General features: G+C 32.6%; 1 protein-coding gene across 1 annotated transcript; it reads right to left on the bottom strand.

The window, feature by feature from the left end:
- Positions 1-818: 818 nt before the first annotated feature.
- Positions 819-27,388, bottom strand: LOC123308393 (probable cytochrome P450 49a1). Its single transcript, XM_044891017.1, has 11 exons — positions 27,094-27,388; positions 22,434-22,691; positions 20,864-21,110; positions 20,695-20,811; positions 13,748-13,824; positions 12,800-13,001; positions 4,145-4,313; positions 3,082-3,251; positions 2,530-2,608; positions 2,251-2,478; positions 819-1,131 (listed from the first exon to the last, which is right to left on the bottom strand). Exons 2-11 carry the CDS (start codon positions 22,663-22,665, stop codon positions 1,018-1,020), a joined length of 1,635 nt encoding a protein of 544 aa, XP_044746952.1. The 5' UTR covers positions 22,666-22,691; positions 27,094-27,388; the 3' UTR covers positions 819-1,017.
- Between the last annotated feature and the right edge of the window lie 562 nt (positions 27,389-27,950).

Raw genomic sequence — 27,950 nt, 5'->3', positions numbered from 1 at the left:
TGATTCGGATAACCACAAAATGTTAAAACACGCAAATATTTTGAGCTGTAAAAATTTTGAATATTCTTCCAACAAGTCACAAGATCTGCTGAAAAATAACCTGCTTTCCACAACAGCGAATAAAAAAATAAGTGAGTTTTCACTAGGTATTACATCACAGGGATGTCAAGGCATCAATAATAGCATTATGATCCAAATCATTTAACAAAGTCTGCTTTCACTCTCGAAAGATTAGAGCTTTCAACACTCATTCTTCTTGGGATCGTAAACGATTTTAAATTATTTTTAATTTGGGAAAAACTCTTGAGGGGTACCTACAAGTACTACAAGAAGGTGTAGTAGATATTTGAATGATTTCTGTATATTAGGGAATGAAGATTATGCCTGTGCTGTGAATCAATATACCATAGTCTCTGAATATGTAAAACAACCGACGGAAATGACAGAATAGATTTTCATCCAAATGATCCTTCATTTTGGGAAAATCATCTCTCAGTCTTTATCATTACCTTCCCGATAGTCCATAAAACGCCCCTGTTATTTCAGCATTTAATGAGTTCTTGGATTTTTGGGAATCTTATTGCATGATAAATTGAAACTATAATTTCCAGATCTTGGTTTTCTGTTGATGCCCTCATCGGAATATTATCTATGGGGCTAAGGGCTCCGAGACCTGAATTGGGGGTGGGCCCCGTGAATTTTTTTCACTATTTTACCGAGCCAGTCCGACACAGGTCGATATTCTATAAACGTCTATAGGCCCTTACAGATAGATAGGAATATTCCATTGAAGGAGAAAATAAATAAATAAAAATATCTTGGTCTAACAACAACTTTATTGATTCTTAAATATTCAGTCAATATTTATTCGAACATTTACCTACTTTTAAATTTACACCTAATACTTATATAATAAACAACAAACAAACAAAAATCATTATGTTAATACTATGGTGGGTAGAGATCCCCTTCATAGTTTATTTTATATTTTAAACGAAGCACAATAATCCATCCAAATTAAGATGAACGTTCAGTCAGTTTGAATTTCAATGGCTGCTCTGGTACGTATGTGGGCGTGATTTTATAAGTCAATGCTCCGTAGTTGTAAGAAACTTTATACTTTCGGAATATCTATAACGAATTTAGGAATAAGTATATAAAAATCAGTTCAAAATTAATGTAACTAAGTTTATAGTCCATTCAAGAATGATTGGCATCTCGGGTGGCTATGGAATATTGCATATCTTTTGTGTCCAGATATTAAGCTGCGTCTGGACTTTCAAGGCCAACTGGGATTTCAATCATTCTTGAATGGACTATATATAACATTGGGCAGTGAAAATTAGTTGGATCAGTAATCTTTGGTTGGGTATTCATCTGTTTGTTTGAGTCCGGCCGAGCTGTCATGAAAAACTTTCAAGATGGCGGGGATATCATCCCCCATTGAACTCTAAAAGTTCTTTTAGAGTTCAATGCATCCCCCAAACAAAAGTTTTGTGTGTAATATTTTTAGCAGGGACTCTGTTTGTAGTAATAAACGCGGAGCATCTGATTCAGTGAGATCGGATGACAGTACACCGAATTAACAGTACCTATAGTACCCTCCCATATCTTATTATCATTGTTATTTTTCGTCTCTCATCAGCAATTCATTTGCATTTTTTCAAATATTGAACTCGACATCATTTTGAACGATGGTGATAGTATAACCAAAATGCTGCCGTTATTTGTTTGATAGCATCCTAGGGAACATCTCAAAATTGTACCTGCCTAGAGGAACATATTGGTTTTTCTATTTTTATGCCATTTTTTGTCGGACAAGACTTTGCTGATGAGGACAGCTTCCGAAAATTTTTATGAATCATTCTGTTGATTTTAGTGATTTACTCATCAGTTTTTGAATTTACGTTAGAATGAGCTAGTAGGATACCTATGTTAAGTCCAAATTTAAATTTTTCTGTAGCACACTACACGCCGTCCTACAAAACGAACGAGGTATCTGAAGGTGCATACAGATTACGTGGAATGCACGTCCCACGTCATGTCAAATCTATTTGAATGTTTCTGCGCAAAATCCTCTTTCCTATTTTCGAATCATGCGCATTATATAGTGGTCCCACGTCACGTCAGAGTAATCCGTATGCACCGTTAATGGTAGCCCAATAAATTATCGATAAACGACTGAAGTTAAAATATTTATAGTGGAAAATCTACGACAAGACAGTCTCAGACTTCTTGTACAGCAATTACCTTTGACAATAAAATTTGTAACTCAGTTTCAGCGAATCTCCTTCCTAGACAGGACCTTCTTCCATAGCCGAAGGGCAGTGTAACGAACGGATGTATTTTATCAGGTTTGTGGGGACATCTCGTTGATTCTTCTTTATTTTTCAACCACCTCTCTGGCTCGAAACGTTCAGGTTCCGAGAAGTATTCCTCGGAGTTACTAACTACTAAATGTGGAAAAATGACGTGAGTCTGAAAACCAAAGGTTAAAATGAGGGGTAACTTGAAATTATTTCAATTTACCCCTTTCGGAATGTGATATCCACCGATCTTGGTGTCTGACTGGAGACTTCTACCATTTCCAATAATAACTGGATACATTCTAGAAAAAATATTTAGTAAGCATTTTCTTGAAACAGGTGATAATATTGCTCTGTTCCTATTCCTATACTATTACTAGTATAATCGTTCAAGTTCAAGTTCTCCTAAAATGTTTACGCATACTTTATATTCATTTTGAGAGGAAAAATCCATCAGCAATCGCTTCACACTAGAAAAAATGCGTTCCTGAATCTGCAAGACTTAAAGAAAATATTCGCCAGAAGCAGTCGTCCATATATTGGCCAGCAAGCCACAAGTGTTATTTTTGACGTCCAGAATCTGGTGTTAAAATAAGTGTACAAGTCAAAAACTCACCCTGCGTATATTAATTATGCCTTTATTCCACTTTTCCACTTGTAAAATAAAATAAATAAAAGTAAGGTAGGTAAATATTAGTTTCAGTAATAAATAAACACAACGTCTTTTTTAAAATACGATAGAGCTTGATAAGAAAAGAATATTGTATTTTCTCACCTCAAAGTTTCTTTGATGCAGGCTTTCAGGTACGGTATTTTTTCTTGAGTTTCAACAGTGAAATTACTGTCTACATCTGGCAGAACAGTCTTCAGTTCTTGATATAATTTTTCCTGTTTGTCGGGATTCTGTGAGAGTTGATAAATTGTGGAAGCCACAGCTATGGAGGTCTGAAAAATAGCCATTGGTATACGGTTCGTATGAAAAGTTATTTTCTCCGACTGTTTCTGTCACCATTATCAATGTTTACAGATGGTTAATGGACCATCAGTTATGAAATATTGAATAAATAGCAACTTCAACGCAAAATTGAGTCGCGATAAAGCTAAGTTACAAACAATAATAAGCGTGTTCTATACATACAGGGTGTTTCACGCAAGTTGCTGGAAGTATTTAAGGAACCGAATGAAATTTTCTTCTGAAACTTTGTGGATCATAATGAATATAGAAATCTGAGACAAATGAGGTTCGGATATATCGAAGTTCAAATAAACGCAGTTAATATTTTGTGTAGTGTAAGAAAATAGAAAATATTCTCTCAACTTTCTGTATAACCGGAAATATCACTGAGACGAAAATATTTGAGTTGAATCTATTCCGGATATTCATTATTATGATCCACAAATTTCCATAAAAAAATCCCATTTGGTTATCTAGATAGGTATTTTTAATGAACACTTTACGTGAAATATAAAAAGTTAATGCTTGGAAAATATAAAAAATGTTACCTATCTGAATTATAGAGAAGCAATGGGAATAAACCTTTCTCGTGATGACTGACTCAACAATACTTATAGCAAACACTGAAATCCAGCCACACTGTATGGAAACTGTAAAGCACCTCAGCAGTGCTGTAGTGATACAGAATGTGACTGCTGCTGGTTAGTTGCGTAGTCACATTCTGCATCCGACGCACTACCAAAACCATACCTTCAAAAGTGTCCTCTCAATTTATTATACTTTGACTAACCGGACTAGTTCATCCACCACACTGAATGGCATGTGTAATTTTTTCAAAAATTCCCAGGCCAGGACAGACATTCCAAACCAGATATATACTTACAGTGTCAACTCCAACTAAGAGCAAATCTATTGCGAGAACCGTTGCCAATTTGGGATTTCCTGTATGTAGAAGAATTTTTTCCACAATCGATATGTTCTCTTCTTTCATGTTCCGGAAGTCTTTGAGAGCCATGTTGTCCATAGTTTTTTGAATATATTTCGAGCACAGTCTGTGAAATGAAACCATTGTATTTTAATAATGATATCATGAAGAGTAAATTGAATCAGGAGGAAGTTTAAACACTTCAGAGCACAAAATTTATTCAAAGTGATAAGAGACATTCAGCCGAAAAGACTTTACGATCAATTTGTATTGATGAATTCGATATGGATGATAACATAGCTTCCAGAGGATTCTGAGGAATAAAAAATAGAGAGTTTTAATTATTAATTATAACTGTGTGGTTTTCAGTAGTAATATCTAATTTACCGACAATAATTCGTGGATATATGGAAGTCTAGCATAACCAGACTATGATTACTATGAATTGAATTACATGAGTGGTTTCTGGTTTCATTGCCAAAACTAAACTCACACCATAAATAAATTGGTTGCAAAATGGCGGATGGGTCGGTTGAACTCTAGAACTTTTGAAAAGTAATATTGTTGGTTGAAAATAGACCTCAATTCCGATTCAGTATCAACCCCTAACAACAAATACGCGGTTTTCATGTCTTCATAAATGATTGTAACATCTCAGTTGGCCCTGAATTATTCTTTACTGCTCCTTATTATTCTATATCATACCTACGTAGAATTTCAAAATTGACTCCAACTGCGATGATATTATTCATAAAGACGTTGTATAATAATGATTCCATAATAACAATATTATAACAGGACCAAAACTAAAATTAAAATAAAGCGAAAGCATTGAGTATTAAACTGGGTTTAATACTCAATGACGAAAGTGAACCTGGACGGTGACCTATGCATTCGCCAATTTGTAATTACCTCAACCACTTCAGAGTTCACTTCAGAAGAAAATTCTATTTCTCGAATTGTCAATGAGATCGAATATTCATTGCTGACTGCCAAAATTGTCTGCGTATTCTTGGCAAGTCCTACTCTCCATTTTCAAGAGTTTAAAAAAACAACTACAATGAGAGAAGAGACATATCAAAGGCGAAATATAAATAAAAAAATAAATACATAGGTGGATGAAACTCACAATACACCGTTCTTACAGTTCAAAAATTAGACAGAAAAATCGATAAGGAAACATTAAATCTCACAAAATGTCGAGAATATGAAAACGCAAACACCAAAGCGGTCCCCAAAGGAATCCCCTCTTAATTTCTTCGCAACCATTAGCAACCTGTAAATTGTGCGTGTAGGTATTGTAGGTTTTTATTGTTATATCAAATTAGACGTGAACCATTAGAGGAGGTGTTAGTATCACTCATTTGCTGTCGTTTAAACCATATTTATTATTATAAGTTTCGTGTAGAGAAAACTTAGTTTGTGTTATATCTACAGTATGTTCCAAAACTCTTCGTTTTTGACTCGCTACAAAAACGGCAGAGATTTTTTCATATGGAACACCCTATATTTGCCTATTTCTTATCTGATACTTTCAGAGAAAATCAATTACACCCTGTATAATCTTCTTTTGTATTCAACATGCCTTTGTCGAAAATTTTCCATTTCGATATTCAACATTTGTAGTTCATACTTCGATAATAAAAAATCTACCGAAAAAGTTTAACTTCCGTGAAAGATTATACCAACTTTAACTTGAACAGTCGAGTCTCTAAGCTTACTTTATTACTGACCAGACCATACAAAATCGCTTCTCAACCTGTGACATATTATATCGACTTGGGACAATAATATCCATTACCTACATTATACGGTTACAAGTGTCTGTTATATAATTCATTCTGGCCATATAATCGTTCTGACCCAAAAGCCTGAGATTCTCGTCTAGTCTATTGGAGAAAAGTAGGTGACACAGTTTTAGATCAACTTTCGATTTTGTTTGCCATGAAGTGAAAGTTGAACTTGACAGTGAATCGAAATAACCTGAGCGTTCCGCGTTCATCAACCCAAACACATTTTAATTGGAACTATGACCGCTTGTTCATCATTATCGAATAGAATTCTTGAGTGAAACGTGTTGAGTAATATAGCCCATAAGAAGGAGCAGCGTTGAGAAAAATGGAGAAGATTCAAGCTTAACTGCCTACGAGCCAAATTAATAGGAGTATAATATACAGGCTGGCCATTTGAAAACGAAACAGACGAGATTACAGACGAAATAAATTTTTTCGATAGAAATGCTCGGACAGGTCGATTTCTGTTTCGGGGGGGACAACTTAAGATGTAGCTTACGGACGCATAGCGCTTCAACCCTTGCTACTACAACCCTTACCCCCAATTTTTGAATAGGGAAGATGGGGTGAGTGATACCTCATTTGAAAGGTATTTTTATACTGATTTCAGCACAGTAATTGTTTTTCATTTTATGCATTATTTCTCGAAATATTCTCAACTAAGTATTTGAAAATGAAGTGGTGTTTTCATGGCACTTGTAGTGTTTTTTTGTGAAAAATCGACATTTTGAGCTTCAAAACATACTTCCTATTAACATGTTTATCTAAATGTCGTTGATTGAAGAATTCTGCGGTTCTATTCGCACATTGATTGTTTGCAAAAAAAAGTGAAATTATTTCCACCCGCTCTGCAATTGAATAAACCATGTCGAACAATGAATTAGAACACGTACAAGTCTCGATTCAAAACTAAGAATAATTCACATGTCAAAGAACCAGTAAGCCAACTTAATGATCTGTTCGTAATAAATAAAAAATTATCGATTTTCATTTTTTTTAAAAAGATATGAATTCAATAATCAACAAAATGAAAACATTATTGAAGCCAACTGAGAAAACACTTCATAATTAAGTCGGAAATCGTTTCACAAATTGGGACTGGAATATTTCTGTGGCATCATTAATGATTTGATTTTCTTACCTGGTAATCTGATTAGAGATATGTACGTATTTGGACTTTTTGGAGATTTCTATCGATCAAGTGTTACCGCATGTTATTGGAAATACTGCAAATTATATCGAAGATAATTCAGATTGAGTTTCAGCAAGATTGAGCTCCTTCGCAATACGCTTTGTTTGTTCGACATCTTGATTAAAGATTTCTATGTCAGTGGATTGGAGGAAGGAAGCCACAGTCATGGTTGTTTTGAAGCTCAAAATGTCGATTTTTCACAAAAAAACACTACAAGTGCCATGAAAACGCCACTTCATTTTCAAATACTTAGTTAAGAATATTTCGAGAACTAATGCATAAAATGATAAAACAACTACTGTGCCTGAAATCAGTATAAAAATACCTTCCAAATGAGGTATCACTCACCCCATCTTCCCTATTCAAAAATTGTGGGTGAGGGTTATAGTAGCAAGGGTTGAAGCGCTATGCGTCCGTAACCTACATCTTAAGTTGTCCCCCTCGAAACAGAAATCGACCTGTCCGAGCATTTCTATCGAAAAAATTTATTTTGTCTGCAATCTTGTCTGTTTCGTTTTCGAATGGCCACCCTGTATAATAGGAGTATAATATATAATAGTATAGGTATTTTGTACTTTGTTGATTCTAACTCGGACAACAATACTGGAATTGGCTCTTTGTTTTTACTTGTATGTAATTTTATTTTTTCATTTGAAGAAATTATAGATTAACGTTTTGTATCAAGAAATTGTCAGAATTTGATCTATACGGACCCTGCTTTATTTCAGCCAAACCTATAAACCGAAAGAATTTCTGAAATGGAATCGCATGAAACTATAAACTTTTTTCCGAAAAATTTTGGGATTCTTGATGTTGGCACAAAGAAATTTTCAATAGGTCTTCAAGAGAAACAAGAAATGGCATTTTTTCGATGACAGATTGCTCAAACTCCCACGTAATATTTTCGGGAAGCTCATTGGTGGATGACATATACAATAGGGCAAAATTAAGTTGAAATAATTCAATGTTATATTCTATGTCTAAAAATGGAAATTGCACTAGCAAAGATCTAAACCAAAAGTTGACCATAGAGAACGTGCCACCACCGAAGGAGAGTAACGAAGACCGGTTTCGCTCTTATTATAGCTCATCAGTATCACATAACTCAAACACCGATGATATAATGAAGTAACCTCCTGCAACTTAGTAAACACCTTGTATGTTCTAATACAAAAGTGAGTCTTTGACTCGTACAAATATTTTAATGGTAGATTCTTGAGTCAAAACTTCGGTTTTATCGAATGAAATGAATTTCGGAATATATTTTTTCGCTTATTTGATGAATATTTTTCGAACACAAGAAAGTCTTACTTCTTACCCATTATGACCATTACGTACCATAAAAATACCAAAAATTCAAAGAACCCAGCTCTTGAAACTAAGTTGGACGCTATCTAATGAGTATTTGAACGTTTCCTACAATGAAAGTACTGTTATGGTTTGCGTTTCCCCAATATAATATTGTTTAGTTTAGTTTGTCCAATGAGTACTAGGAATTAGAAGAAATTTTGATTGATTTATAAGAAATTTATTCATCATAGATGCTATGCTAGGAAATTTTGGATGGCATGGAAACATAAAAAAAATAATAGAGAGTCAGAATATTTTTTAGAAAAGTCACTTATTTCATTGAATGAATTGTTTTCTGTTTTATTAGTTACGATTCCGTTGATTGTAATAACAAATTAATTTATAATATAAAATAAAGATTAAAACGAATCGTAACATTACCTATTCTTCAGATTTTTTCGTACAATATAGGTCGTTTTCGAGTTATTTGATAAAAAATATCTGTGAAAATCGATAAATTGGGTACTCTGACCGAATTCAACTCTTTAAATGATCCACAGATGTGTAGTGTCGAAGCTTTATCTAGTTATTCTAAAGGTAATTTTGTTTCTCCAGGGGTGGCATAGCTCATTATGAAAACTTAAAATGGCTTTTTATCAGGGCCGAATCGGAAAAAATGATATGAGAAAAACTCGTTTCTTTTGATCTCATAAGAATCTATTGTTCAAATATTTGAACGAGTCAAAGACTCACCTTGTACAACGGCACAGGTAAACTAGTCCTCATTAAATTTTTATTTTATTTCGTATTTTGCACTGAATATTGACAATTTCTTTTCAATCCAGAACTCATACATTCTGTGTACCAAATCCTGCTGAATGTTACGTATATGAGGTTCTTACGAAATCGTATGAATGCCCACATGTATGTGTATACGATAATCCCAATAATACATTTAATCGGCCTTTCATTATATAATAATAGTGTAATATGTAATTGGAATTTAGCGCCAAAATGTGTATCTAGTATACAGTGCTTTGGGTAACTGTTTACAAACCAGTTAATCGATACTATTCAGGGAAAGTCACGTATTCATATTTGATTTCGAAACAGATGCATTTTCTTGTTCTCTTAGACAGAGTTGAAGATAATCTTGTTGAACGAATAGGGATACTTATAAGAGATTTCAGGAATTCATAACAATTTGAATATGCAGTTTTCGTACTGCACTCATTACATCATCAGTAATTTCTCATCAGAAAAAATTACTCAAGCTGTTTGTTCTTTATTGACAGACCCTTATTATTCTTTCCGAAAAATTCAGCTAGCCACAGCACCAGCATAAGTGATACTTATGATACGAATAATATAAAATCACAATATAGACATGTAGACACTTCATACTTCATAGTTAGTTCAAAAAAGAAGCCGGTATCGGGTATATTCAAAGTGGATCAGACGATCAGAAGATATCTAGATCTGATGCACTGGCTTCTCCAGGAACTATAACTAGAAAACGAATTGAAATATCCATGATTTGCTATTTGATATCTAATTATTTCAACAAAAATATAGGGAGCCTTTAACAATTTTTCCCTAACTACACTAACGTAACTCTTTTAGTTTCCGAAAAGCACTCAGCGACCAGTTTGGGCCGCGACGTAAAAACTAAAAACGTAAACTCCGCCAGAAATTGAAATATGATCTCTGAACTACAACTTCCAGCAATTTTTTCCAGTTCATATACCATTCTATTCAAAATTAACTTACTAATTATAAAACATCACCTATCTATCATTCAACTCCAACTAATATCGTTCATAAAACGATCAAGTTTGCTCACCATGTGAAGTGAATAATGAGATGAATAAACCCATTAACCTGCTGATTTCATTATCAATTCCGTATTTCAGTAGAATATTTATATTGGATAACAATTGATCAATATGCAGTAGTTTTGAAATTCGTTATTTTTGTGTGAAGAATGGTCCAGATATATTTTTTAATATATATCAATTTCAAAATTGATATATATTATTAAGTACTACCATCTTCTACAGGGTGTCTCATTTAAGAGCGTCCACCCTCAATAACTCAACAATTAGAATTTGTGAAAACACTCAGACAGGTCGATTTTTGATGACAGGGGGACATGATATGGGATACAAGATACAAAGCTTGTTTCTACTAGAAAACCTCTGGAGAGGGTACGATCAATTTTAGAACATCTCTGTGTTTCATTTAATTTTATCGGTACCATAATTCCATAAAAAACACCCTGTATCTTTGTGAATATTCATTTAATATGAACACAAACTGCAGGGTCATACAAATTTGAATCCATGCATACATGTGTGCTACAAAACTATCCACTTTCCTTATTCGAATTTCTGATGGGCTTGCACAGGGGGTTGCTAGTAGAAACAAGCTTTGTATGCCAGATCATATCCCCCTGTCATCAAAAATCGACCTGTCTGAATGTTTTCACAAATTCTGATTCGTTGTTGAGTTATTAATTGAGGGTGGATACTTTTAAATGAGACACCCTGTATTAAACAGAATGAACTCATTTTCTATTTATAGAAACCACTGGTTTTCATAAATAATCACACCGTTATGAAAAAATTGCAACTGAAGCATTTTTTGTTAGAACTGGAATGGCTTCAAGGTTCAGATATAATCCATATATGAATATCCCTGAGTTTTCTCCCTCAGCGCAGTTGTTTATCAGGAGGGGAGGCTTAAAAGTGTCCCCAAGGAGATGGAGGGAGAAGGGGAAATAAACAGATGAGAATCAAATGCCACAATACAACAATAAGCAAAGATTTTAGAGTTAACTCTATAATATAATCTATAATAAGATTACCTATAGAGTTAGCTCTATAATCTTTTTGAGGAATAAATTTGGCACAAGGAATAATGACGTTTTAGTTCAATATCATACAAATCCTTATTCTTCCTCTTCAAATTTCAGTTTACGTGTTACCCATGCATCACTCTCATGGCAAAACCTTAGGTAATTAGAGAGCGAAAACAAAAACTCCGTTTTTTGCTACCTGTTATCACTTCAGCTCCAGGCAGAGCGAGAGAATCTATGACATTTTGAATTCTTCATTTATGAAATTTGATCATTTAAGTTTTGGCTCCAACTTACATAACGTAATTGTTCTACTTGATCATTTCCGCAAAATGATTTCGTGTTTGATGGGGTTTAGAGGATTTCGATGTTAAATTCTGTAATTATATAACGACAATAATATAACACTCTTAGAGTAAAGAACGATGTGATTGAACATGAAGTAGGAAGCGGCAACTTATTCGTGAAATGTAATAATATTATTGTTGACCATAAAGAGTGACTTATGACGATATTACCATTTGTGAACCTTTTCAATGTCCATTTTTCCTGAAAGTTTATTACTATTTATCGAAATAACCGAATAACTTCTCACAACTATAATATACCAATAACTGTACTAAACTGAAGAAGTTGTACTTATTATGTTATTTTCACCATATTAGAAATGGTTTTTGACCACTACACATTTTTAGCTATCTCAGTAAAGCTTTTTCAAGTGGGTGAAGAATTGAGCCTGTTTGTATTTCTGGCTAATAAAAAAATATTCTTATTTCTACAAACATATTATGAAGGTTTATGTATTGATATGCTGATTAAAAAAACATCCAATATTCTCGAAAATTTGTTAATATTCATGTTTTTCTTTTAATTTGTGCAGTATCGTTCCAAATATTTCCACTTCATCATCAGTTGTTTTCAATAAAAAGCCTGCATATAGGCATGGATACATTTTCAGTTTCATAACGTACAGGATAGGCAAAATAGGTGATACCTGAACTACAACTTTTTAACCAAACGAGATGAAGGAAAATGCATGGCACATCACGTTTATCTTTTCTCGACTAACTAATAATGCCATCAACTGCATTCGTCTGACTTCTATTGTTTTCTAGTTATAGGCCAAAAGTGAAATTTGGGCGATTTCAACTTTGGTTTCTGTTTGTGCTAGGATGTTGAAATGAAGACATTATACAGACTGTTTCTTGATAGCAATCCAGTGGCGTACTATGATTTTTTCATACAGATTTATTTGCTGAGATATAACATAAAGTTGTGTTTTTTCGTAAGAAAACAGTAGTTTGAAATGACGTAGAAGGAATCGCCATTTTTCATTTCAGTTCCATTAAGTTTGGAGATGAATTTCAAATACCATTTCTATAATGTACCGCCGTTTTCTGGACACAAGTTACAACAGGATTAATTTTAAAAAATGCGTATTTGGTAGTCCTGGATTTATTCATAAAAAAAGCCATACTCACATTCGGAAGTCTTCCAAAGCACCAATATATTTTTTGAAAGCATTGTTGTGGAATATCCTCCATACAGGCATTTTGAGCTCGACTTCTGCCACATTCCAGAAGAATGTGTTGATAGAGTCTATTATTTTTTGTTGTTCTGAATCTTTGGGAAGATTTGGCTCCAAGCAACCCAGTCTTGTATCTAGTGATACTCGGACTACGGCTGAAACCAGAAACGTTAAATATTTCACATAATAATTTCAATCCTTGTAGGTAATGCTTAACTTGAGCTAGAAGAAAAGTTGTAATTTTTTCATTTGAAAATAAATTGAACAAATGGTTCATTTTGTCCAGAGACAAACTTTGTCTCTGCTTTGTCTTCGAGATCGAAATCTCTGTGCATGTACTTTGAGACAGTAATTTTAAGAATTTTCTTACGGATTTAATATTTTTGAATTTCCTACACAAAATTGCATCTTCATATGACTATTCAGGTCGGAAGTTGAAGCCCAAAATTTATACAGTGTCTTTATAAATGATTGTAGCATCGAAAATTTTTGAATTATATTCTAAACCCTTTGGTGGGGAGCAACTCAGAAGAACCCAACTACGATGCTCATCATTTATAAAGATCCTGTACTTACCTATAGTAGCAACATCATTTTTTTCAAATGAATTTTATCTAAGGCCAGAGCAACAACTCAACAAAGAAACCGTTTCACAGAAACGGACTATTATCTTGAAATTCACTTACCACACATAGATTGGACTGGTTTAAAAAAAAAACACTAAAATATTAAAATAAAACTTTCATACCACTCTCCTAGAGGATGTTTTTCATACATCGATGAATTGATTTATCGATGTTTTATCTCCCTTATTTCAAGAAGACATTCGAATCTCAATATGTACTTATTATAGAGTGTAGAGCAAGAAACTCATCATGGTGTATATTATATATATACTTACATTCTAAGGCCCATTTGTATATTTCTGATAAGAAATGTGGAGGAAGTTCAAGATTATTATCCAAAGATTCTTCCATTCTGAAAAAAACATCGTAATTTTATAGGTCATTTCATTTATTGGTTTTGTAACGAACCACTGTCATGATTTTTTCATATTCTTTTCTGTTAAATAACTGTTCCTGCTTTGTACTACAAATATTATTATATTCACTTTTTTTCTATTGACAGTGTAAAAAAGTTTATTGTGTTTTGTTGATTTTGTTGGAATAAATGAATATTTATTGGTTTGTGTATTTGAAATTAACTAGTTACCTAGATTTTCCATTTCCATAGGTGAAAATTGGATATCCAATTTATAATGAATCACGTACTATATTAATTTGAACAAATTAAATGATATGTTTGTATTAGCGCATAATGAAATGAATGTGAAACAATTAAATGATCATAATTTATTAAGAATCAGAAGCATATTCGAATCAACCGATACAGGATTAGAACTATTTAGAGGGTAGAATTATTTAGAGGGGGACTATAGAAATATTAAAAACCTTCAGAAATACAGGGTGGCTTAAATTACAAAAAAGTAGTACACCAGTAAAATCGATTTATTGGATAATGAATAATGACTAAAAACCGAATTTCGTAAAAACAAATGAGTTATAAAGAAAAAAGATAATCTTGATTTTCAGTTTTTTTGGGATATCTAGGGAACCATATTAGAGATATTTTGGAACTATTTAGAATAGCACACTCATCCTTAAATAACGCAACTTTTTTGTAATTCCAGCCACCCTGTATTTTTAACGGTTTTCGATATCCTTGTAGTCCCCCTGTAAATAGTTCTAACTCTGTATATTTAAATACGAATATGCTTCCTCTAGCTAGAGAATCACTAATATTCGTTTCAACTCAACAATCGCTCCTAATGAGTATATACCGGATGATTCTCTAAGGTGGCTCACCCTTATAACTTTTTTATTATTGAAGAGAGAAAAACGAAATTTGGGGGTTGTGTATTATAGTTCAATTTACATTTTTTGATATATTAACTTGCTTTGCCGTACTTCCGGTTTGACCGGAAATGAGCCCAACTTTCGATTTTTAAATGGCACATCCTATATATTTTTAATTATTTCGATGGAGAATTACATTCTAAATCCAACTACACCACACTTGTCAATACTTATTTGAATAATAAGATCATTTTTATTTCAATGTTTATTTTTCTATCTAGAACGCCATGGATCGTGTAAATCACTTAATTCTTGATCAAGAATCATGGGAAAACTACGACTTTGATGCTTATGACTTCACACTTCACAGTCTATTTAAAATTCAGAATGTATACCTAGATGCAAGGTTAATATTCCAGGGTTCGTTATTATTATTTTTGTGCTAGATTTTAAAGGTTGAATATTTGAAATAATGAAGTTAAATTAGCTTCCTTGTCACCTATTTCTCCTCAGATGAGTCATAGGAACTATAGGTATCGAGATACATAATTAATCGAAGACTAACATGCAACATAGTGGGGTAGGTTAGGATAAGAGATGGTATAAATATTATAATACCAATAAATACCAGATTGACCTTCATATTCTTCCGACCATAATTAATCTATTCATTCAGTTGATTCAATTATTTCTTCTCATGTTAGTCTTGTTGAGGCAATATCCGTATGTTTATGAATAACGAGTTTTTTGTGTTTCTCAATGGCAACAAACAATGAGCACTGCTATGCATATACTACTATTTGGTTCAACAACAATGCTATTGAAATCCGATTATATAATTGCATCCTTATTTGCAAGAATTTGGTCGCTTGTGATATAGGATTTCCATTCTATTGTTTATTGAAATTATGAGAATTTTAATATAATACGGCTATACGAAATGCAAATAAGAATATAATAGTTTTTTTTTTCGTATCCAACGTTTCTTACCAATTCTCAGTATTGCTAGAAGATCCGGAAATTTTTTCCTGGTGCATATGATGCTTTTCTCTGTAAAAATTGTCAAAAAAGCTAACCGATAAGTACTATTCAATATTATCCCAACTATGGGAAATAATAATGGAAAATGCTTCGAAAAATTTTCAGGAAATTTTCACTTTCCATGAAACTCTAATAACAACTGTGACTAGATTTATCTTCACTCGATATGATCATCACTTATTTCAATTCAACTTTTTTGTCTGACAAAAAAAATATAATCAAACAACACTTGACCTTTCATTTTGAAACTGCCTGAATCATTTTATTGAGTTGAATCGGATTCCTTCATAGATATATCTTCTCAACTACAAAGAATTGGAATTGAATATTCGATACACATGTGTAACTTGATATACCCTTCAATAAAACTCATAAAAAAGAGGATTTCCACTTGAAAAACTATCGAGACATCATATTTCAAAGGGACAAGTTGTATAAAGAGTCTTGCATCAAAATGAGAGCAGTTTAAAATTCTAAACGACCTGTCCGAGCATATTCACAACAAAAAAATTGTTTTTGATTTACTGAATTTATTCCGAGTTAGAGACTCGAATTGTATAAAGATCGTAATAAAATTGAGATTATGGATGGATATCCAAAAAATATCAGTACTTCACGCTGTGCTGATGGGAAGAAATTGAAAATATCTTTCAGAGAAATTTCAGAGATAAATATGTATTCGGATTTTGATGAAAAGAAGCCAAGGCATGTTTCATTATCTTTAATTTTCCTCTCAATCAAAATATTTCCTTTTTGGTTTTCTGATAAAGATATGGTTATCGTTCAAGGAATCTGGACTGAATATGCGGAACCTCTCAATACTAGGCTAATTGCACACGACCTATTTCTTTTTCAATTTCGAGAAAGGTGATTACCTACCTTTCTTTCCATAAAAGCTATATTAACATTTATGCATTGCACAAAGTTCAAATGGATACCTTATAATCAATAGAGCAGTAAATATGGGCGTTATTTATAGATCAATTCCAAGTGTTTAGACTTACTCAATCCGTAGGTATATCATTCCAAACGAGATATTATGAATGACATTACCATAGTTATCATGAATTCTACAGATCTGTTTTTACGACATGATATAATTAATTTGTAATACGATATCCCAGAATAATGCTCTAATGAATTATAGTTTGGAGTTTGTAATAATGCACTGTTGTATTAACGCAATCAATACATGCAAATTGGGGTAGTCTGGAATGATCCATTATATATGTACTAGTATCATTATCATATAAGAAAAATTCATAATAATTAAATTTTTCCATTTTATTTGCTTATATACCTTATTGATTTTTCTAATTTGATTAGAATTTGTTTCGATTTGAAAGATTTTAATTTTATTTTGAATTCAGTTTCATGTTTCTGGAACTATTTTCTGGACACCCTGTATAATCCAAACTCAAACTAATACAACTTCTCAAAACCTATTATATTTGGTGTACCATAATGAATAAAAAAATGTAATGGTATATAATCTTACTTGAAAAATTGGACGAAAATCTGGTATGAACTTATATCCATAAAGGCTCTGTTTTTGAACTACAGGCTGTTCAATGTACATAGGTACTGCTACCCTTTCCGGTAATTCAAATAAAGAATCTTGTAGAAGATACATTTTTATTCAAGAAATAGGAAATTGAAACTATTTTTCATCGATATAAGTCACGATGAAGCATAAGTCACATAAAGGAACGTTTCATAATGAACTCAAAGTATCGTCCAGTTTCATAATCAAATTTGAAGTTACTTTTAGGGTAGGGTTAAAGAAAGCTTTAAAATTAAAGCGACTTTAGGTTTGATTATGACACCGGCTGTAGATTGTTCAAAAATGCGTAGATTAAAATTTGGAAAATTTACAATTTTTTTCCAATTTCCTCATCAATATGCATTCCGGAAGAATGTCTTCATGTAATCTACTCCACCTCTCCTGATCGTTATTTGCCTTTTCTAGTTTCTTGCTTGTTCACTTATTTTATTTGTTGTTTACCCACCGTGTTATACAGGATGAGTCTTTGACTTGTACAAATATTTTAACAGTATATTCTTAAGGTCTAAAGAAACATTTTTTTCCTATACCATTTTTTTAGATTCGGCGCTGATAAAAATATACAGCCATTTTAAGTTTTCATAATGAGCTGTGCCACCCCTGGAAAAACAAAATTACCTTCAGAATAACTAGCTAAATCTGTGACACTACAAACCTGTGGATCTTAAACAGAGTTGTATCCATCCATTTTTCAAATTTTTGAACATCAAATTACTCGAAACCGGCTCATTAAACGAGAAACTATGAAGAATACTTTTATTCTCGAATATTCATTAGATAGCATCCAACCTAGTTTCAAGAGTTGGGTTCTTTGAATTTTTGGTATTTTCATGGGACGTAATAGTCATAATCAGAAAACTGGAAGATGTGAGTGTTAAAAAAAAATGAATGTAAAACCATATTTCGAAATTTACTTCATTCGATGAAACCGTTTGTGAGATAGAACTTAAAATAACAAATTTTATGGTATCTTTTGAACTTTTCAAATCAAAAAAATGGTGAAGAAAAAGAGTGTTTCTTTTGACCTCAACCTCAAGAATCTACTGTTAAAATATTTGTATGAGTTTTCATTTGGCATAGAAAATTACGAGAGATCACGACAATCCTTGAGAAATTCCTTTTATTTCCTTTATTTTATGGATATACATGATGAACTTATAATCCTGATAATTTTCGACCTTCTTCAATAATTTATTGAAGTAACTGTCCATGCTGAATTAGCAATATCAATAATTGAATTATTTGCATGCATCCAACGACCCAGAACTTTTGATTTTCCCCATTATACTCACCAGTTCCCCAGATGATACTTGGTTTTTTTTTAACCGACCATTAATTTTCGTTGTTTCGTGTCTTCTTATTTCGCACTTAAAATTATTGTAAGGATTTTGTTATCTTATTCGCAAGGAGATTCACATTTTCGGTAAATGCACCCTTTCAGGCCAATTTACCCAAAATTTTTTACATCTAACATCTAATATATCTTTGTGTAGTCAATTATAATTAAAATGCTCAATATACCTCTACATAGCTACATAGGTATGACGTATGAAAAGATGTTGTCATAAGATTCAGAAAACACAACTTATAAGAGCAATGCATATAAAATTCTGCTGAACAACTCAAAAGGGTATCAAAAGCGTTACGATTATTAATAATTATTAATTGAGTATTATTAGGTAATTAACAGCTTTCTAACGATGCAAACATATGCTATACTCCATTCACATTTATTTTAGCAGTCGCTTGGCCATTTTCTCAAGTTTTTGTAACTAGAACGGAGTAAGGTAGGCACTCATGCAATGTCGTTAATGTCATAACGCCGTTGCCACAACTAATAATCAATTTTTATTACGAAAATGCCGAAAGTGATTGAGAAAAGAGACAGGGTTTCAGGAAGTGCTATTTAGAATTCAGGTCCGCTCATTCAAATAGTTATACCCTGATTTTCTAAAATCCACAATACATCAGACGGTGGTGAACATATTCAATGAACGAGAATTTATATAATGTTTCATCTGAATCTAAACGACTTATATTTCAGCTGAATATTTCCACAATCAGAAAGATTGTGAATGAAGAGGATAACAAAGAATTTCCTCCCATTGGGAGACCCAAAAAAGTGGTGGCATTTGAGAATTTTTTGTTTGAGTGAATTAATGCGAAAAGTTTACTATAGGATTTTCGGTGAATGTCATCGTAGAATAAGTTCCCGAAAATTGATTTTTCTATTTTTTATTTGACTTGTCCTATACATTGTGAATGTCTTAAGGTACCAATAAATACCTAATTATTATTATATCAATGTATTAAGATCAACAGCCACAAATACGCGCCAGTTGTCCTGTTAATTGTATATTCATGTGAAATTTTTGTTCAAACGTGAAGTTCATCTTGACTTGAAACTTCCTTTAATTCCTTTTACTTATATTGATGCAAGATGATGTTTGTTGAAGAATTTGTAATTAACTGTTAATTCTTTCGGGAGATACCCATTCCCAACCACTGCATCATGCATGCATGCATGCATTTCATTTTCGGGATAATATTTTTGAAATCTACAACTGAAGTAACGTATTCAAACTTTAGCCAAAGAAGACAATTAACATTAACTCTCCTCAAGCTAGTGCATATTATGATATTATACTGATCTCTTGTATTTTCCATGCAAATAACTGGATTTGGTATGCCTTCAATCAGTTTGTATAAACTTCAATTATGTTCTTCACATATTTTTCGGAAAGATTAGACATTGTCATAAAAAATAAAAGAACGGGCAACAAAGCGTAGATTTAAAACCCAAAAATGTTTTGACAAGCGTCATAACCCCATATTTTCGTACTATACAGAGTGAAATGTGTCAAATTTCCATCGCCAACCGAGTGCTAAAATAAAAGTGAATGGAGTATAGTTGTGCCATTTGAAAAAAAAATAGTTATAGTAGACTGTTTCCGGTATAATCTGAAGTTACTAAGGTCTGAATTTATTTTTTGTCAAAAATGCACAAAATATTCCATAAACGTCTAATAGGCTTTCGCGGTGAATCAACCTAAATATACGAGTATAATAATAGCTAATACAAAAATTTTATAGGCTCAAAAAAAATCCTTCGGAAATGCATCTTTTCATCTCCCTTATTTTTGCTGTTCTCTATTTTATTTCAAAGGATATTTCAAATCTCGCGTTTTGTTCTTTTCTATTCAGATAGTAGTTATTTTTACATAAATTTATCTCTTTTCATTCTCTTCTCAAAATAGAACATTCTGCAGATAAAATTATAGTTAGAAAATAAATTTCATGAAACTTTTTTTCTACACAGTGGCACTAGTGGCAGTAAAAGGGGCGTCACCCTTTATGAATCTGATACAGAACAAATCATGAACTCACCTTGAGAGAAAATCACGCGCAATATCATCCAATGGGCCAACATAAACTTTCGCAGCAGAAGGTGGCAACAAAAATTTCTGTACTTTTTTTCTGAATTCATCCCACTCTTCACCGTGTCTGTAAATACAAAGATAAATATTTTTTTCTTGCGTGCATTCTTCTAACTTACACTCCAATCACCCCTGCATTGCCATCGAAAAAGTCCTTCCTAAGTTTCTGTTTGTAATAATGCAACGATGGCATCGAAGGTCTATGAGGTAAGGTTTCTTCTTGCTTGAACACTTTTCTTATGTCGTCTCCGTTGAAAACGAAAAGAAGATCGGGATGACCAACTAGACCACCAACTTTCACTATATTGCCGTATTCTCTCCTAAGCGACCACATCACTTTGTCCAGTTCGTGGATTTTGTATTGTCCTGAAATTAAAAAAAGTTTCACACAAAGGAAAGGACGATCATTTACAAATTCTTTGGAACATACGAACAACGAATCAAAATATAAAGATTTTAATTCCATAAACTCCTATACTTGAATGCATTGAAAAATGTATAATATGAAGGGTTATTTCAGCACAACATTCTTCCAACTTTGATTTCACGTCCATCACAGTTAGCTCAGAAAAAAATTATGAATTGACACTGCAATAAATCCATGTTACTTATTCGATAGGTTGGGGATTCATAAAACTCACAATATTTCTCAATTAACCCTTAACCGAAAGGATCAAACAAACTGATTGAAATAGAGAGATATTTCAATTCTCATATTGTACGAGGATGAATTGATATCTAGTTAGCCTAGATCAGTTCCATGCATAAAAAAAATATTGCGTTACCATAGCAAGGAGCAATAACTCATTAGAAGTGTCAGTGTGAAGTTTAAGGTCACAAAAGTAAACCAGAGTTAAGCAATAAATTAAAAGAAAGAAGATGTCCACCGAAATTGTGAAAATCAAAAAATTGGAGTATCGAGCCATCATCAAGTACCTGTATTTATAAGGGTTAAAAGGTAAGCAGATTTACGAAGATATGCTTAATACTCTTGGTGATCAATGTCCTTCGTATGCGACCGTGAAAAATTGGATTGCAAGCTTCAAAAGAGGTAAATTTTCCATTGAAGATGATGACCGATCGGAAAGGCCAGTTTCTGTGTCAGTACCCGAAAATATCGATGCAGTTCATGACATCATTTTATCAGACCGTCGAATTGGGTTAAAACGGATATCTGAAGCACTGAATACTTCATACAAAACGCGTTCATCATATACTTAACGTCAATTTGGACATGAGAAAAATTGCTGCAAAACGGATCCCCAAATGTTTGAATGTTGACCAAAAGCGTGCAAGGGTAGAAGCACCGCGTTCGATCTGTGCTCGATCTGAAAACGATGTAGACCGAATTGTTACTATGGATGAGACTTGGGTACATTTCTACGATCCAGAAACAAAGCAAAAATCGATGGAATGGCGACACTCTGGTTCTCCAAGACCTTCTTTCTTTCTTCTAACGAGGAGGTAATAAAAGCTGTGGAGGTCTGGTTTGCAGAGAAAGAAGAAACATTTTTTTAAAGGTCTAGAGACGTTCCAGGTTCGCTGTAATAAATGTATCCAATTAAGAGGAGAATATGTTGAGTAATAAAATATTTTGACATTGAAATTTTGTTTGGTTCTATAGTAGGCTAAGAATTTTTCAATATATCCTCGTATGAAAACACTTTATAATTTTACTTTTCAAATTACCTATGAAGGGGGCAAATCTCCAAGCATTACCAATGAGAGGTAATTGTCGCGGACCTGGCACTTCATCATAAGGCCTTACGAATTCCTTCTCTTCTGTCTTGGTCGTTTTTGGCATTACTTCCAACTCGTCTTCAAAAATCTCCAGCCCCAATGCTGTAGAATAATTTCTATCGGTGGCATATGATCTTCGTTGAGCGGTGTAGATGAGAGTTTTCACGATTTTCTTCTTCATTTTCCAATGTTGTTCACCACGTAACCCTGAAAAAAAATGAGGGTTATACAGGGTGTTCAGTGGACAGTTCTTAAAAGTTCGCGAAATCACCCTGTACAATGAATTTCACGATTTCCTCGGTATCTGCGTAAACTGTAAGATTCATTTATTCAATTTGCCAAATAATATTGCATAGCACCATCCAGGTTGCCGAGGACTGATTTTTTTTTCATAGTGACAATAATTTTTTCTCTCGTGTCGTTATTTACCATCCTAGTCATCTCATAATAAAGTGAATTTTGAATCTTTATGAATTTAATCAATAGAATATACATTATTGAATGTTAAATTCAGTTTTCATTCGATCGAATACATCAGTTTTCTGAAACATCAAAATAAGCGCAATTAAAAGTATTAATTTGTCGAATCGGACATACACAGGATGATTCTTTGACTCGTATACAAATAGTTTATTAGATTCTTGGAGGTCAAAAGAAAAACTTTTTTCCTTTAAAATTTTTTTCCGAATTGGTTCAGTTTAAAAGATAAAGGCTGTTGAAAAACCATAAAAATTTTATTTTTATTTTTCACAAACGGTTTTATCGAATGAAATGATTTTCGAAATATAGTTTTTCTTTTATTTGATGAATCTTTTCCGAACACAAGATATCACCCATGTCTTACAGTTCTCTCATTATCTCTCATTAAAAATATCAAAAATTCAAAGAACTCAACTCTTGAAACTGAGTTGAACGTTAGCTAAGGGATATTGTAAAATAAAAGTATTCTTCGTATTACTCGTATAATGCGCCATTTTTGAGTAATTTGATGTTGAAAAATTAAAAAGTATCTGTGAAATTTGAAAAATTGGGTATATAACTCTGTTCAAAAGATCCACAGATTTTCATAGATTTTATTGTGCAAGGATCTTGTGATTTCAGAGAGCAGTCGGATGGGGTTGTGCCGGTTGTGGCTAAGGAGTTGAAAAAAAAACAAACAATTTTTTGCTAGAAAATGAGAGTTTCAGTTACATATTTCATTTTGAGTCATTTGTTGAAGAAATGATAATTTTATTCCAGACCTACGCCCAACCCTGTATAGTGTTACAGATATCTGATGCTAAAAAATATTGTTTGTCTCTTAAGGGGAAGTAATACCTCAAGAATCTCCATTCAAAAACGGCATTCACTAGTTCCTAATTTACGCTTTCAATTTCTTACGTGAAGCCTTGATTTTTTTTTTAAATTGAAGTTTGAAGTTAAAGGACGTCTTGATGTCACCCCATCTCTTTTTTTTCCAATTTAGTTCTTTTTTATGAGAAAAAAACTTGAACTTTAGTGTCAATGAAACTTTTTTTCACAATCATTTTTCGAAGGTTTTTCAACATATTTCGATAAAAATAACGATGGGGTGACATCAGCGATTCAATTCTTTATATATTGCAAAGATTTTCATAGCGATATATGATAAAATTACGCTGAAATTCAGGAATAACTGAAAATTATTCAATATATCTAATATTACCTCTTACGTGGTAATTTCTACTTTTCAACTGACTCAGTACGTAGGTAATTCAGGCTATTGCTCAAAGAGATGATACATTTTCGTATTTGGGGTAGCATCCGTAAAGCAACCAATGTCGATCGTCTTTATCTGGAATCGTATGTAGGTACTACTTTCCCTTAACAATTGTATCGTTTTTTCATAGATTCATGGAGTTATTCTATAAATTATTTGGTTCAAAACACTGACATCGGGAGCGTCGAAAAACTGTTTGTTATGGACATTTTGTTACATAACATGGGAGGCTTTGTTTTCTCCTATTTACCTACAACAATGCAACGTCCGATAAATCTGCCGATATTATGAGCTATAAAGCCCGCTCCTTAGTGTGTTAATGATAACCGTCTCTGGGGTATTATAAACGGATGATAGGCGAGGAATAGTTAAACAAATTAACCGCTTGTAACAATTGTCACTCTTAGCGTCAGATATTTTTTCAAATCATATGGTTCTGTTAGCATTGAATGCTCATGAATGAAATTTTACGTGTTGAACTTCAACTACTTGTTCGTTTCTGCAATAAACAATTATGTAAAATAGTAATAATCACTGTCGGTCCATTATACAACTGGAGGCAAATTTGGAAACAGTGAATATTCAATTCGGTACATGTTATTTAATAATTAGCACAACTGAGAATTTGATCATATTATAGGAACGTCAGAATTGTTGGGAAAATTTTTTAGACCGTATAATTTAGCAAATGGGAGTTGCATTTGTTCCTTATGAATATTGAGATCATTCCAAATGGGTGGTACATTGTACAGTACGTTTTTTTAATTATAAATGAAACATATTAACTTCAAACAGTATTTTTTATACAGGCTGAGCTTTCGAAAACGAAACAAACAAGTGGAAGTAATATTTTTCGAAAAATTGCTTCGGCACGTGGATTTTTTATTCAAAGGGGACAACGTTTAAGATTAAATTCACGACCATATTGCTTCAACCCTTAATGGTACAACCCCGATCCCCTATATTTTGAACAGGAAAGCTGGGGTAAGTGATACCTCATTTGAAAGGTCTTTACATTCTGAGTTCAGCATATTTAATTTTTTTTCATTCAATCCATTCATTTTCGAGATATTCAACTTTTAAACAGTACTGGTCATTTGGTTAAACATGCTGTGTGAATCAATAAAATTTTCACTAATTTATAATGTGGTTTCGATGATGATCGTTTAGTGTCATGTACAGCAGACATCAAGATATTACTGATTTATTATTTCATTAACAATTAAGATGAAAATGGCAGAACAAATTCATAAAATTTCTTTATTTTTCAAGAAAAACAAGTGCGAGAATCATAAATCAGATTCATCATCAAAATTACAGAAGAAATGCGTAAAAATTCGATTGATTTACATAACATCTTTACAGGTAATCTAAATGTGAATATTTCGAAAACGAATATGGATTAGGTAAATGTCAAAAAATTAAATATGCTGAACTCAGAATAGAAAGCCCTTTCAGAAATTCAAAACATTTGAATTATTACATATTAATACAGGTCAATTTTCATTCAAAATTGGGCAAATTTTCATGTAGGTACGATGGTGGAAATTGTCATACACCCTCAACCCCTCTACGGGGGGTGAATGGTTTTTTAAATATGAACCATAATTTTTGTGAAAGAAATGCTTAGAACTTACGGTGCTAAGAATTATCTGATCATTGATGGGATTTGGATCAACACTTATTTTGTTGTAGGGATAAAGTGTTTGAAGAATTTGATTTATTTTATTAATTGAAAAATCTGAATCAAAAAACTCAATTACAGAAATAAATTAACATTGACACATATTCTCTCATCATCCATTAATTCGAATTCAATAAATCCATTTCATCCCTAATGTAAAAAAAGGTTGATAAAAAAACCAATGACCAAATCTTTCTCGACATCTACAAAGTCTATGGATTTCCTACACTAAAAATTAGGGTTGACATTTAAAAGAACTCAACTCTTCCTCTCGTAGAGACTGCATGACAAACAATTATACCCAATTATACATACATATATACATGAAAATCTGCTTGAATTACAATAAAGATTAAACTATTCGCGCATTTTTTACGAAATAAAATAGCAAAGATGTCAATTTTTTGCCTTATTTTTTACTCATTCTGTTGTATAGATACCCATTTCCATGAATGAATGAACTATTGGAATAACTATTTAAATTTATTGATAGGTGAAAAGTGCAAATTATTCTACCAAGCGTTTCATATGATGTCGAATTCAAAATTTAAAAGAAGGATCTCCTATCTGTTGTCAAAATATTCAATTAATAAACTTTTTTTCTGAGTGATGATAATGTATGATTGTCTAGAATAAAAAACTGCCGATACAACCAATTATGTGAATAAATCCCTCTTGGAAATTGGAATGACTATTTCGTTAACGATATCAAATATTGATCTGAGCTTAATAAAAACCTTTGAAAGGATTTATTTCTCCTAGTACCTAACTAATTGGCTTTATTTTAACTCTTCTAATCAGTTGTTTTCAAAATGAATACCATGATATGTGATGAATGAAAAGTTCAGCAATATAGGAAACAAAATCGTAAACGCAAACGTAAATTGTAGAATCGATGATATCCGGCTTAAATATATTTTGAGGATTCAGTTATACATTTTGCAGAAGAATCCAAAATTTGGCAAGATAACCGTTAGAAAATATAGTAATATTGATTTAAAGATATTTTGGTAGGAGCATAGATTTATCCCGAAACATTTTATTTTTATTTCCTGCGTTTCAGGGAAAATATAAATAAAGTTAAGGAAAAAAAAGTTGAAATTCTAATTTCATTTTAAGGTGTCGCGAAATGCAAGATACTCAAATGAAAATGTAGAACTCTTTCAGTATTACTCAGGAAAACCTACCTCTTCGTGAAAACTGTCAAATATTTATATTCACAGGTATCGCACAAGCAAGAAGAATAATAGTAACTAACCGAATAACTGGAGACATGCCATGTTTAAGAAGCTTTATAAGATCGGTGCTGGACAGAACGGGGATCATGCTTTGGCAATGCTCGCTTTATAATATTGGTGAATGTGGTTTTAGGCGCACACCGGCTTATTGGGAAACATTCTGTATATTTACAGGTGTTATGTCATAAAGAAGAGTTTGTTTGATCTGCTTCTATGGGAAGTAGGCTAAAAGATGATACAGAACCGGCAACTTATTATACTGCCACAATATAATGCGAAAAGTTTGTCGAATCTATTGTCATTTGATAGCTACCGATGTTACTGATGGTTACTGATGATAAGTGGAATAAAGAAGTGAATTTATGTTCAATTTTCAATTCATTGAGTGGAGTTACAATGAACAATTCCGAATTCGTTTGAATTTTTTTTATTACCGCAATTGTGGAATTGTGTTGTGGCTCAAATTCGATGACCTATCGTGGATAATGAGATGAAGGGTTATTTTAAAATTTGGTCTCTTGAGTAATTAGTTTTGTATTTAAGCCATACAAAATACTGTTGCTGCGTTTATCGAGAAATAGCAATAACTTTGATATTTAAAATGAGACACCCTGTACCTATTATTATTATTGCATTCTTCGCTTCGTCATTGCTTTCCGATTATTGATTTTATAAATCTTCCCTATACAGGATGATTCTTTAACTCTCACAAATAATATAACAGTAGATTTTCGAGGTCAGAAAAAACACTTTTTTATACCATTTTTTCCTATTCGGCCCTGATAAAAAGATATAGCCATTTTAAG

The sequence above is a fragment of the Coccinella septempunctata genome, chromosome 2, assembly GCF_907165205.1.
Source record: "Coccinella septempunctata chromosome 2, icCocSept1.1, whole genome shotgun sequence".
Classification (NCBI taxonomy): domain Eukaryota; kingdom Metazoa; phylum Arthropoda; class Insecta; order Coleoptera; family Coccinellidae; genus Coccinella; species Coccinella septempunctata.
Note: the sequence above shows the minus strand (reverse complement) of the source record. Positions and strands in the feature narration are given on the sequence as shown.

Coding starts and splice junctions, on each gene's coding strand:
- LOC123308393 (XM_044891017.1), bottom strand. CDS start 22,665: ATGAAGAAGAAAATCGTGAAAACTCTCATCTACACCGCTCAACGAAGA. Junction 21,111..22,433: donor GAGATTTGCCCCCTTCATAG/GTAATTTGAAAA, acceptor TTTTAATTTCAG/GACAATACAAAATCCACGAA. Junction 3,252..4,144: donor TCTTAGTTGGAGTTGACACT/GTAAGTATATAT, acceptor GCTATTTTTCAG/ACCTCCATAGCTGTGGCTTC.